The 13269-nt window shown below is 36.5% G+C and overlaps 1 protein-coding gene across 1 annotated transcript in view; it reads left to right on the top strand.

The window, feature by feature from the left end:
• LOC139960396 (glucose-6-phosphate isomerase-like) overlaps nucleotides 1-12819 on the top strand; it is a 41146-nt gene extending 28327 nt beyond the window's left edge. Inside the window, exons 13-14 of the mRNA XM_071958741.1 lie at nucleotides 9396-9538; nucleotides 10668-12819. Coding sequence (XP_071814842.1) covers nucleotides 9396-9538; nucleotides 10668-10791 — 267 coding nt within the window. The 3' untranslated portion in view covers nucleotides 10792-12819. The remainder of the gene's footprint in view (nucleotides 1-9395; nucleotides 9539-10667) is intronic.
• Nucleotides 12820-13269: the final 450 nt, after the last annotated feature.

The raw sequence follows: 13269 nt of genomic DNA, 5'->3' as shown, positions 1-13269 counted from the left end.
GAAAAATTTGTAAATCACATACCAAAGTAAAAATAAAAGGATAACTAGAATGCATGCATTCTGGATTCAGTCAAACAAGAGCCACATCACACATGTTTGCTAACTTAAAAAGACAAGACTTACAATTGACCGTAAAGAATTATTGCTGTGTGCATATTCCGATGCGGGAACATGTTTATAGACATGTAACCGATGTGCTGAACTTTTTCCCGCCGTTTAGACTTGGTGTCCCCAAGTCAAAATCATGGTCAATGAAGCTCGTAGTAAACGTCCATATAAGGGAATATGGGTGGAGTTTACATTCGCTATCTACAGGGTTGATGAATGACGTTTACCAGTTGAAATATGTGATTGGTTAATTGCTATCATCTTAAAACATAAAACACAAATCGCAGGACCAGCTGTTTAATAGTGTAGACTGTAGAGCTCGAACTGAAATCGTGGCACAGTGCCAAATATTTGGGGGTATACACGTTGTCAGTCCGACACGTTTTCAGTCCGAAAATAAAATACACGTTTTTAGTCCGATAAAAACGAGTTTTCAGTCCGACACGTTTACAAACCGAAAATAAAATACACGTTTATAGTCCGAAAAAACGAGTTTTCAGTCCGACACCTTTTCAGTCCGAAAATAAAATTTACAATTTACGTGCATCTTGGTGCGAAATAGAGCAGCGTTTCGTCTAAAATGAAAAAAAAGCCCCCACTGTATGGGTGAAAAAGTAATAACGTGATTTCAAATAATCCCTGGGCTCAACCCATGCAAGAACATGGATAATTAAGTGACTACGCACCATCCATGACATCCTACGACCGAACAAGAACCGTGCGTGGTGATTACTTGCCGAAATGATCCCACCTCGCAACTCCCACCTGCATTCCAGTGTTGTTTATTGGTGATATTATGGCATTATAACTGCTTTCATTGCCAAACTGAATACGTGTATCTCATTTTCGGACTGAAAAACGTATATTACACGTTTTCAATCTGAAAACGTGCATTTTATTTTCGGACTGAAAACGTGTATTTCATTTTCGGACCGAAAACTTGTCGGACTGAGGGGTGTACCCCCCCCCCCGCCCCACCCCCAATATCGGACTTTCAACGAATAGAAGATGGATTTAAGTTGCGCATAAACTTCGTAACGTTTGGATAAAAAAAATGTGAAAGCATAATATTCAAACTGAATAGAGGGGAAATATGTGGGTACAGTTATAACACATAGAATAGTTGTAACCACAGCAATTGTTATCAATGAAATATATTTAAGAAAAATGTTATCATTGAAACATATAAATAAGAAAAAATTGCTGAGATAAAATTCACGGATCAACTTTACAGCAAAAGGATAAACAACGAAGTCTTCTGTTCAATCTTTCGTCGTGTTACACAAAACCACGAAAACACCGATGCACTACATATGTATATGACGGCTCAACGATGTTTTTAAAACATATATAATTTATATTGAATTTCACCGAAAATTAACAAAGAAATTAATCTGTATTCGAACGCGGTATTTGTCGTGATTACTGCAGGAACTGTATGGATCGTGGTTTACGTCGCCATCTGCATTTGCGAAGATGACGTCACGTTCTCTACTGTTCTAGTATATTTGAAATATCCATCCTAAACGATTAAAAATCGTTTCTCTGTCAAACGCATATTTGGAAAATTATTTATTGGTTTTAAGGTAACGTCTAAGGGCTACCAGACAATTCTTTTAAAGATAGCATACTGTTGTTTAACTGGGGGTGGGGGGTGGCATTATCGGGATTTTGGCAGGCCAGCGAGTTTTCGTTTCACGTCATTCAGAATATGGTCCGAAATAAACAACAAAAAACAACAACAAAATAACGGTGGACGAAAGATATGACGTGTTACACTTGTAAGATTTCCCGCGACCATCGTTTGGGTTAGCACTAATTTCCCGCCAATTTGTAAAGTGTAAGAAATGAATTATAAACGCTGCTTAGGAGTCATACCACGTTATCTTACATCTGATCATAAGACATAAGGGGATGTACAAAATACTTTTTCTTCAAATAGTTATGCGTAGGCCTACCAGGTGAGATGAATGTGAGATGATATTTAGCCAGCATGAATTGATCTAGTAACAAAGGCAAGGGCGGCGGAACCGGGGGAGGAGGGCACAGGGGGCACGTGCCCCCACTTTTCATCAGAATAAAAATGAGCCCTTTCTCTACATAAAAAATTGTACTCTTGATCACCTTATTAGGTCAGCGATATTTCAGTAAGAGATCATCTAATCCTAATTTAGAAGTATTAATGAATTTCTGTGGGTCAAACTCAAATGTTTACTATCACAAGGCTTCTAACATTCTGGTAAGTGCTTTTAAGCATATTCAATGTGTCAAAAAAATAATCCTTATACATTTCCAAAAATATATTGCTATATTACATTGTGACTTTGTATTAAGCAGAAGCCATTTATAGCCTACTATGAATAATGAGTTCAGCTTTTATATCCCATAACCTATACCCCATCCTTTATTATTTTGACATGTTTCATGCATGTATCGATCGAGAGTGTATGGACTTGGGCTTTATAATGTTTTCACCTCATTTTGTCTCATCGACAGAAAACTTGTTCCTTGTTTCCAATGTGCACATTGGACATTGCAGGCCTAGTATGCATTTTTTCCTTGAGGGGTGGGGGCGGTGGCGGAGCGTCCATACAGTTAGAGAGGGCGGATGCCCCCCTGACGGACTCAAATTGACTGCTGGCGCCCTTTTCAGCTTTTTACCACTTTTTACTTATTCGACTATTTTATATTGACTATTTTATTGCGCTCTCAAATACCTATTGACATTGTCACATTTTGTTGGTGTAATTTTCTGACAAAATGGCGATGACACCTATTTATTCTTCGTTTATCTGCAATTAGCAAGGCCCGGAAAGGGCCATTACCGGCAATCTAGGGAATATCTTTACTCCAAAAATTTATGTTCGCTCCGCGCCAACCTGTGGTGGCGCTCCGCTTAGATAGTGTCGAAAGCGCCCCGGCCTACAAACCATTCTTGCCCCCTGACCATACCCCTAAGCTCCGCCACTGAGGGTGGGGGGGGGGCAACGTTGATGTAGTGATGAGTATACGCAAATAAGATAATCAATAAGAGTTAAAAAGGGTTCTTAATATCAGGCTGCATCAGTCCAATCGAATTTCTGCAAAGTGCCCTTCGATGTCGGTGCCCCCCCCCCCCATCCCCAGATTAAAAGTGCTTCCGCCGCCTTTGAACAAAGGTGGAGTGTTCTAGACCTACAAAGCCTAGTCGATGAGGCGAATGTTCGTAAAAGCACACCAAAACCAATACGTTCACTTCGAATACTGCGAACTCTGTATTAGAAAGTAGTAACATGAAATGTGCCACCGTAAAGCGTTTAGTCTTTACGCCATAACTTCTTCGATGCAATACTTGCGAAGTAAACTGCAGTGGAATTTCTTGTTGGCAACTTGCCAAGAAAAGTTTTTACATCTATGTCAAGTTCAATGGTACAGTATAAACAGGTGCGGACATCGAGCCCAGCCCAACTATTTTGTGTTAGGGGTTAAATATTTCTTTTGGGTAAAGTGTGAAAACAGATTTTTTTCCAGAGTTGTTGGAACAATTGTACGCACACAAAGTCGGCATATCTGCTAGATATAATTGATATGATTATATGAGGTTTTCCATTTTATTTTATTTTCATTTTGGAAACTATGAGAGATTTGTTTTACTTAACCCCCGCGAAAAGTCGTACCACTCATTGCACTCAAAATATTGCGCTTCAGATAGGAACAATGATTTCCCTGCCAGTGCATTGACTTTTTCAAAGATAGTAAACGTTGGCCGTATCGGGTAAGCCCCGGTAGAAAATAGCGTGTGTGCGCTGCTTGGATGATATATACCCCCCACGAAAAGACTCACTGCATAGCTGTCGATCGCTGTTCATATTCTCTATTGCAATAACCAGGTTCGGACGTTTTCCAAGGTTTTCCAAGCCTGCCGCTATGCCCGGAGTTAACTCGTTGAAACGCGGGTTCAAATTGCAGGGCTTATCTGCGGTTACAGTTTTTGCTCCACCTATCCTTGCTTGAAGCAAGACCGCGTTCGTGGGACCGGGGTATAATGGGTGCTTTTACACTAGATCCGGATCAGATCTTGGATCTGATCCGGACCTCGAGATCACGGCTGTAGTATAAACGCAGTTCAGGATTTAAACCTGTAGTAATGGTCCGACTCTTCCTTTGGCTGATACAAAATTCCCCAAACTGAACCATTGTCCCCCAGACTGATGGTCGAAGGTGAGGGGTCATCCCCTCCCCCCCCCCAGCTCTTTGCACACACCACTGCAACTATAGGCAACATACCAAGGCTACAGTTTCACAATCATAAAATCTACTGCCTTAATTCAAATTCCCTATTGCATTTTCCTTGAATAATACAAAACCAACATGATTCCTTTTGCACTGGTAGAAAAATACAAGTGCTACCCCTCCCCTGTCCCCCCTCCCATCCCTTTTTTTTCTATACTGGCAAAAGGGTAAATCCACTGGTATTTTAGCCAGTATATCTAGCCTGAATTTGGAGGTCTGATGTATGCAGTACATGTTGACAATATGATAGACCAGCTTAAGTGAAGGGTATGAACAGCACACAGCTTCCTTCTGGTTCTCCGTTCACTGGTTTTAGCAGCAAAGTACAGTGAAAAACCTACCAGCATGTTCATTGATACTTCACACACAGTATCTATGTATGCAATGCAGTTTATATGGCCAACTATACTGGTTGGATTGAGAGTAACATAGAGTATTAGAGGGTGTTAAATGCCTGCTTCATTCCTGCATGAGTCGTGTATCAAATAACTGATCATAGAAGCTCAGTTATACTTACAAAGTTTCATCCCTGTTTTTACATGCATATGTAGCTGTATATATAATGTATATTGAAGTACGTGTGTTACCCATTAATACTGTGAGCTTGATTTAAATTTTTCACACAAATAGTAAATTCCATATTATTCCATCGTCATTGGTTCTATGTTTTATAGTTTTTTATATATTTTTTTATTTTTTATTTATTTATTATTTTATTAATTTAGTTTTATATTTGTGCAATAATGTGCAAAGTTTATTGATATAACGATCCATGAGATATCTTTAACTGTTCAGTATTATGAACGGATAAAACGGGGAAGAGAGTTATAATTGGAGGCTATATATGGCTATAGCATGGACTAACATGGAGTTGAAGACAGTTATATACACTAATTAATTGGAGGCTATATATGGCTAGAGCATGGACTAACATGGAGTTGAAGAGTTATATACACTAATTAATTGGAGACTATATATGGCTAGAGCATGGACTAACATGGAGTTGAAGACAGTTATATACACTAATTAATTGGAGGCTATATATGGCTAGAGCATGGACTAACATGGAGTTGAAGACAGTTATATACACTAATTAATTGGAGGCTATATATGGCTAGAGCATGGACTAACATGGAGTTGAAGACAGTTATATACACTAATTAATTGGAGGCTATATATGGCTAGAGCATGGACTAACATGGAGTTGAAGACAGTTATATACACTAATTAATTGGAGGCTATATATGGCTAGAGCATGGACTAACATGGAGTTGAAGACAGTTATATACACTAATTAATTGGAGGCTATATATGGCTATACCATGGACTAACATGGAGTTGAAGACAGTTATATACACTAATTAATTGGAGGCTATATATGGCTAGAGCATGGACTAACATGGAGTTGAAGACAGTTATATACACTAATTAATTGGAGGCTATATATGGCTAGAGCATGGACTAACATGGAGTTGAAGACAGTTATATACACTAATTAATTGGAGGCTATATATGGCTAGAGCATGGACTAACATGGAGTTGAAGACAGTTATATACACTAATTAATTGGAGGCTATATATGGCTAGAGCATGGACTAACATGGAGTTGAAGACAGTTATATACACTAATTAATTGGAGGCTATATATGGCTAAAGCATGGACTAACATGGAGTTGAAGACAGTTATATACACTAATTAATTGGAGGCTATATATGGCTATACCATGGACTAACATGGAGTTGAAGACAGTTATATACACTAATTAATTGGAGGCTATATATGGCTAGAGCATGGACTAACATGGAGTTGAAGACAGTTATATACACTAATTAATTGGAGGCTATATATGGCTAAAGCATGGACTAACATGGAGTTGAAGACAGTTATATACACTAATTAATTGGAGGCTATATATGGCTATAGCATGGACTAACATGGAGATTAAGACATTTATATACACTAATTAATTGGAGGCTATAGCATGGCCTAACATGGAGTTTAAGACAGTTATATACACTAATTAACTGGAGGCTATATATGGCTATACCATGGACTAACATGGAGTTTAAGACAGTTATATACACTAATTAATAGGAGGCTATTTATGGCTATAGTATCGACTAACATGGAGTTTAAGACAGTTATATACACTAATTAATTGGAGGCTATATATGGCTAAAGCATGGACTAACATGGAGTTGAAGACAGTTATATACACTAATTAATAGGAGGCTATATATGGCTATACCATGGACTAACATGGAGTTGAAGACAGTTATATACACTAATTAATTGGAGGCTATATATGGCTATAGCATGGACTAACATGGAGATTAAGACATTTATATACACTAATTAATTGGAGGCTATAGCATGGCCTAACATGGAGTTTAAGACAGTTATATACACTAATTAACTGGAGGCTATATATGGCTATACCATGGACTAACATGGAGTTTAAGACAGTTATATACACTAATTAATAGGAGGCTATTTATGGCTATAGTATCGACTAACGTGGAGTTTAAGACAGTTATATACACTAATTAATTGGAGGCTATATATGGCTAAAGCATGGACTAACATGGAGTTGAAGACAGTTATATACACTAATTAAGTGGAGGCTATATATGGCTCTAGCATAGACTAACATGGAGTTAAGACAGTACATTATTATTGGAGGCTATATATGGCTATACCATAGACTATTACATGGAGTTAAGACATGCAGTTATATGTTATTTAATTGGAGGCTATATATGGCTATAGCATGGACTAACATGGAGTTGAAGACAGTTATATACACTAATTAAGTGGAGGCTATATATGGCTCTAGCATAGACTAACATGGAGTTAAGACAGTACATTATTATTGGAGGCTATATATGGCTATACCATAGACTATTACATGGAGTTAAGACATGCAGTTATATGTTATTTAATTGGAGGCTATATATGGCTATAGCATGGACTAACATGGAGTTAAGACAGTTATATACGTTATTTAATTGGAGGCTATGGCTAGCATAGACTAACATGGAGTTAAGACAGTATATATGGCTATAGCATAGACTCACGTAGAGTTAAGACAGTTATGTACATTATTTAATTGGAGGCTATATATGGCTAGCATAGACTAACATGGAGTTAAGACAGTTATATATGTTATTTAATTGGAGGCTATGGCTAGCATAGACTAACATGGAGTTAAGACAGTATATATGGCTATAGCATAGACTAACATGGAGCTAAGACAGTTATATATGTTATTTAATTGGAGGCTATATATGGCTAGCATAGGCTAACATGGAGTCAAGACAGTATATATGTTATTTAATTGGAGGCTGTATATGGCTAGCATAGACTAACATGGAGTTAAGACAGTTATATATTATTTAATTGGAGGCTATATATGGCTAGCATAGACTAACATGGAGTTAAGACAGTATATATGGCTAAAGCATAGACTTACATAGAGTTGAGACAGTTATATACATTATTTAATTGGAGGCTAATTGTGTGGCTAGCATGGACTAACATGGAGTTAGTAACACATGTTTTGAAATCTGTCCTGTGAATTCATAGTTACACAAAAATCCACTTATACTTCCATCCTGTAAACCATGACTCACTTGAAAAATTAAATCCTCTCTCCCCTTTCCCTGCCCCTCTCTTCCCAGTGAGGAGTGGGCGGTATTGTTTCAATTGTTGTCATGACAAGTGTTTTTCTATCGTTATAGTCTGTTTGTTTCAGCACAATACAGGCATTCAGTGTGTTGACTCCCTGTGCAAGCAGCTATAGCTCTCTTTTAGTATTTGTGTAAGAATCAGTATAAACAGTTGGAACTTTGTAGCTTTCTGAAAGGATCTAACACATATAACACATTAACACATATAAAGGATTTCTGCCTGATCATTCACGTCGTTTTCATTGATTGGAAGAATAGACAAGAATGGTTCATTTTATATACAAAAGCTAACATGTTGATAAATCGTTATGGTTGCACTCACTGTCAACTCTACGCTCAGTAAGTTGATACAGGTATCCAATAAAATCTCAGGAAGTTGAATAGTTAAGTGGTCAACATTTATCATATTAAAATCAGTTATGTATTAAGGCCTATGGCTGTTCATCATAAATTCACTCAATTAAACAAAAAATCTGGATTGGCAGGGTTGGCCAGTTTAAGTCACTCGACTTTATTGCAAGAAAGAAAAAAATCACTGATATTTCAATTAAAAACACAATAAAAACATAAAATTTTAATTTTCAAGTGAAATAAATTTGAAAAAGGCAATAATGTAAACTTCAAAGACATTAGCAGTAATTTCTAGGGCTTTTATCGAATTGAGTACGAAAGTGTTAAAGAGGACCAACGCCAATAATGAAAATGGGACTGATGCTAAACTTGTTTTGTTATCTGTTTACCATGTAATACAGTACAGTATATATAGTACAGTACTAAACTACACCACTGAGCCCAAAAAGCATTGTTAATGTATCGCAATGATGTTCAACAAATGTTTCATATGTTGAGACAGCATGTAACTTGTCAATAAGAACATCAAAAGTGCTGCATAACACATACAACAACTCCAAATTACAAATATAAGTACAGACTGAATACAAGCATGCCCTAGAGATAAAATTGGTTACTATAGTCTACCAAAAATGGCACTATAAACATTAAGGAATTTAAGTAACCTGCACTTTATTAACAAAGCGATGCATTTTAATACAATCAAATATACATACATATATATATCTAAATATAAACACACACACACAACACTACCTGTCTCCTCGTAACTACTTCACTCTTTTATCTCTTCTATTTCTTCTCCGGTGAGATGACAGACTACCTGAAATTGATATACAGCTTCTTTCTTTCCACATCCTCTGTCTCTAGAAATTTCACTTCTGTTTATGAAATTATGATTTTATATTTTTCCTACTGTATCTCTCTTTCTTTAGTGTCTTCAAATTTTAAGCTTCATCTTCTCATTTTGACAGGTTTTCGAAGGGAATCGACCCACCAACTCCATCCTGGTGAAGAAGGTGACTCCCTTCATCCTAGGTGCACTCATCGCGACCTACGAGCACAAGATCTTCACCCAGGGAGTCATCTGGGACATCAACTCTTATGATCAGTGGGGGTGAGTGTTCTTAGAACTTAAAAGACTATGGTTTCCATTATTGATGAGATTTGTCTTTTGTTTTTACCCTAAGTCATGTATTAGCCTCGTTGTATTTTGTATTGTTACCTTGTATGTTGTTGTTCATTTTTTTTTTTTTACTTAAGACTGAGAATTGCCACTTAAATAATTTCCATTTTACTCACTCAACCCCCTCCCCTATCCCAACCCCCCCCCCCCCGTCATCACAACCACCACAAACAATAAATGTTTGGACCTTCAAGAGCACAAAACTTAGAAAGGACTGTTCCTTTCCCCGGTTGATTATACTACTGCTATAAAAGCATCGTTTATAACATATTGAGTTCATCATCTCATTCGTAGACATAGTCGGCAGTTACAGTTCTTATAGCATGAGTGTTTAATAGTGAAACCATGCAGTTAAAAAGGCCAGAGTGATTAGCGTATGGTGAAACTAGTAGTGCATAAAAATTCATGAAAGTTTTAGCTTCATTTTCACTTCAGAACATATTCAAGTGTCTTTAACTTAATGCTAATATGAAAATTGGTTAATTAAAGATATGCTTCAGTTACCATGCAGGCCTTAAGAATGGTCGTCATGGTGACCCATGAGTGCTATGTTATACTGTACTTTCAAGATTTGCATGTCAGTATCAGCAAGCTCAGAAAACATCGCAGTCTGTTATTAAACGAGGCTATGTTTTCTGTCACATTCTAAATGTGACACTGAATCTTTGATGGTGTTTGGTATGTTTCGTCTGTCACAGTCCGAATGGAAAATCTCCAGTTATAATTTCTTGTAAGTCGTATTCAGAATGTAAAATCTGTGAGAGGTATTTTTTTTTTTTATCATGTCCCATCATATTCTGTTTGTTTTGTGCAGACAGCAATGCATGTCTTTTCTTGAGTCACATGTGACAGCCATGTTACTGTGTGTCTGTCCTGTAATGCGAGTATGCTTTACTGAATAACATTTGTGACTTGCACAGACGATGGATCGGCATTACTCTATGTAAATGCTTTATCATGTGATAATGTGTCTAGTGAAACTTCATATGTACCTGCGTGTGTATGTTTGTTGTGAGAATTCAGACGTCATCTCATGCCTGTCTTGCCTTCTTCTTGTCAGAGTGGAGCTCGGGAAACAGCTAGCCAAGATTATCCAGCCCGAGCTTGGTGGTGATGGGAAAGTATCATCCCACGATGCATCTACCAACGGTCTCATCAACTTTATCAAATCCCATCGCAAGTGAAATTCTGCGGGGAGTGAGCCTGGTCGACGAGTCATTTGTCTGATGTAGCGACAAAATGTTTTTATATTTTGGATCATAACATGGTGGAGGGTGCTAGGCACATTTTCTCATTTAAAATCTTTTCTTTTTAGCAGAAGAAATATTTTTACTGCCAAGCGGTCAGACAACTTTAGAAGTAGGTAAAGATAATTGATGGTGAAGGCTTTCTTAAGACAGGCAAACAAATTATATTTAGATATATATATATATATTCCAATGTGTATTGTTTCTAAACAAACAACGTACTTATCAACAACATGCTGTTGCTAATGGTTGCTAGGTAACATCGACATAGTCTACTTTTTGAGAAGCTCATGAATTATTCATTAGCCATCTCTGATACTCCTCCAAATATGCTAGATAGATCAGAAATACCAAACAAAAAGGGGGCTCGGCTTTCACATTCGATGTTTCGTCCGCCTGCAGTTTTTTTTTTCTCCAAATTTGGGAGTAAATTAATTGTTTGTTTTTTTCTTTCATTGAATATAGTTTTATATACTTTGGTTGTTTCGGTTTACTTTTGTATGCATCTTGTAGGTTTTGTTACTATTTAATACATTGGTATGATTCTTGATTATACAACGTTCGTGCACAACCTGATTTCAGAATTTTGCAAAATAGATCCATCCAATTCTCTAAGAAGTAGTTATATAGCTGCCCCCATGGATTGCTTATAACAAAAAAGTATTTTAACTAGTTTGTCTTTAGTATCCTTGATACTTGAGATTATTAATATCTACACCAATTCTGGTAGTAAACACTGACCCTCGGTTCAACACCACCAAACCCATAACTGAGAAGCAAATGGTGCTCTGATAAACGAGTTTTAATTTTGATGAAGAAAACTCAGAAAATTAAGCCCAATTTTTGTCACAAAAAATATAATTTGTCAACCTACCAATTGCAGTTCAAAATGCAACTAGTCAACCAATAAACCCATCATCAATACTTTTTTTTGCATTGTCATAAAGAATGACTTTAGGAATTTGCCGAAGAAATGTGTAAAGTTCACCAAGACAGTGGCAGCAATGTACTACATACCCAAACCATTACCATATGAGTAAATCGAATCACTTTACTCTGGTATATTTTGAGAGGTTTAAAGTCACAGTTCTGCCACCTATTCGCAAACGGTTGAAACTAACATCAATACTCATTCTATTTTAGAATCATTTGAAGCAGGTGTTCAGATTTTTTTTTTTTAACCCAAGGCTATTAAATTATCACCCAAAGTAATACAAATATATGTATATGTATATATATATATATATATATATAGATATATAGATATATACATACATATACATATATATATATGTAAGTTCATCCAGCTAGAGTTTTTCTTTTTTTCACAGAATTGAATGTGAATTAGCAAGTCATAAATTTATTTGATTGGCTCTTAAACATTGCATAGCCAAGGCAGGTTTACAGTGTTAATAGCTAGCATGTATGTATGCGTGTTTGTATGGGTGTATGTATGGGTGGGGTGTATGTTTGTATAGGGCGGAAAAGGCAAATTGGAAACTCTCAAAACTTTTCCACTTTTCAACACTTATATGGGAATTGTGTAACCATAAAAGTGATATAAAAAGAATTCTCATCAACTCAACCAGTTGCTTTAAAATAACATTAGAATAGCCACATTTCTGATTGATATGAAAATACTGCGGAATCGAAAATGGATTTAGACTGAAACCAGATCATAAGATTAACATGCTAGTTTATATTTGTGAAATAAAACATGTTTTTGTGAAACAATAGAGGTGTGTGTCCAAGTGTGATCAATAACCATCTACTCTTTAGGATGAAAGTGTAACAGAAATCAATGGAAACTCTGGCAATGAAAAAAACAGCTGCTTAAATCGTTTGCAGCAGCAAATGGAACTTATATTATTATATTTTTTATCATTATTTCTCATCTGAGCAATGTGTTGTCTTTCCCATGAACTGTGGAATACAGAACTGTTTTGCAGTTAAAATAATACTCAATTTTTTTTCTATTTGTCTTGTCTGGTAGACAAAACAGTGTGCTGGTACCTACATATTCGACTCTAGGTTGATAATTTCGTTCACTTTTCAATGTTTGCCCTTGCTAGAGCAGACCATTTCTGATGGTAGGCCGATATAACACACAATACAAATGAAGTTAATTGCATTAATAATCAAAGGGTAACCTTGTTAAGCCACTCACTAATCCACTTTGATTTGTTAGTTACAGAGCACTGCTATTATAGTCTTGGTTTGATTTCTAAACCACGATCAGTGCTATATCTTTTAGAAATGACCCCTCAAACATCCTAGGCTCATCAATGAAAATGACTGGACCATTAAGGTTAGTTCCTGGGATGTTACACAAAGTTCAAATAATGACTAATGAGGCTTTCAGAGACCTTCACGGTTTTGGCATTGGATTTTATATATCTTAGACAAAAATACTTG

The sequence above is a fragment of the Apostichopus japonicus genome, chromosome 3 (genome assembly GCF_037975245.1).
Source record: "Apostichopus japonicus isolate 1M-3 chromosome 3, ASM3797524v1, whole genome shotgun sequence".
In the NCBI taxonomy this organism is placed as follows: domain Eukaryota; kingdom Metazoa; phylum Echinodermata; class Holothuroidea; order Aspidochirotida; family Stichopodidae; genus Apostichopus; species Apostichopus japonicus.
The sequence above is the reverse complement of the archived record's forward strand: the minus strand, read 5'-3'. Positions and strand labels throughout refer to the sequence as shown.